Consider the following 1214-nt stretch of genomic DNA (forward strand, 5'->3'; position numbering starts at 1 on the left):
CCCTTCCTCAAGAGACCCCGAAAGGGATCCTAGGGAACCCCAAAAAACCCCAAGCAGACCCCAAAAAAGGGTCCTAGGGAGCTCCAAAAATCCCCAAAGTCCCAGGGAGATGCAGTGCCCCCCCTCCCCTTCCTCAAGAGATGCTGAAAGGGATCCTAGGGCGACACAAAAATCCCAAACAGACCCCAAAAAAGGGTCCTAGGGAGCCCCAAGAATCCCCCCAAAAGAACCCTAGGGAGCCCAGAGAATCCCCCATAAAGGGTCCTAGAGAGCCCCAAAAACCCCAAAATCCCAGCCCGGAGCTGTCCTGGGTGCAGCCGCCCCAACCCTTTCTCAGCAGCCCACAGAAGAGTAACTTGGAGCACCCCCAAACGACTTAAAAACCCCAAAATTCCAGGGAGATGCAGTGCTCCCCCTGCCCTTCCTCAAGAGACCCCGAAAAGGCTCCTAGGAAGCCCCAAAACGCCCAAAATTCCAGTCTGGCCATGCCTCAACCCTTTCTCAACAGGTTCCAGAAAAGATTGTCTCCCCAAAATGGGGGCAGAGGAATTTGGGGTTGAATTTGGGAAGGGATTTGGGGTGGAATTTTTGGAGGAATTTGGGGCAGAATTTGTGGAGAAATTTGAGGTGGAATTTTTGGAGGAATTTGAAGTGGAATTTGGGGTGGAACTTTTGGAGTAATTTGAGGTGGAATTTGTGGAGGAATTTGGAGAGGAGAGGCTGAGGGGTCCAAAGGGTTGGGGATGGAATAGTGGAATTTTTGGAGGAATTTGGGGCAGAATTTGTGGAGAAATTTGAGGTGGAATTTTTGGAGGAATTTGAAGTGGAATTTGGGGTGGAACTTTTGGAGTAATTTGAGGTGGAATTTGTGGAGGAATTTGGAGAGGAGAGGCTGAGGGGTCCAAAGGGTTGGGGATGGAATATTTGGGGAGGGTTTGGATTTTGGGGTGCAGGGGCTTTAAAGGGGGGTTTGGAAAGCAGGGGAGGGGCTGAGGCAGAACATATTTGGGGGGCACAGCTCAGTTTTAGGGTGCACAACACGAGGCCTTTGGGGGCTCCAGGATCTGGGGGAACCAGGGGGGGGATTCCAAGAGTGCGGGTGAGGGGCAGGCCATGGGATAATTGATAATGAAATCAAATAAAAGTGCCGCTGTTTCACCGAGCGCCTCCGTCTCCGTTTTGGGGGGGGGGCGGGGGGGGCGGACCCCCATGAG

The 1214-nt window shown here is 52.7% G+C and overlaps 1 protein-coding gene across 1 annotated transcript in view; it reads left to right on the top strand.

Annotated features, from left to right (window-relative positions):
• Positions 1–915: 915 nt before the first annotated feature.
• The window catches only part of SF1 (splicing factor 1), a gene marked incomplete at its 3' end in the record, with an annotated part of 7626 nt that continues 7327 nt past the window's right edge, over positions 916–1214 (top strand). The window contains exon 1 of the mRNA XM_031065783.1: positions 916–933. Within this exon, the coding sequence (XP_030921643.1) occupies positions 916–933 (18 nt within the window). The remainder of the gene's footprint in view (positions 934–1214) is intronic.

This window comes from Geospiza fortis, unplaced genomic scaffold (assembly GCF_000277835.1).
Source record: "Geospiza fortis unplaced genomic scaffold, GeoFor_1.0 scaffold3616, whole genome shotgun sequence".
Taxonomy (NCBI): domain Eukaryota; kingdom Metazoa; phylum Chordata; class Aves; order Passeriformes; family Thraupidae; genus Geospiza; species Geospiza fortis.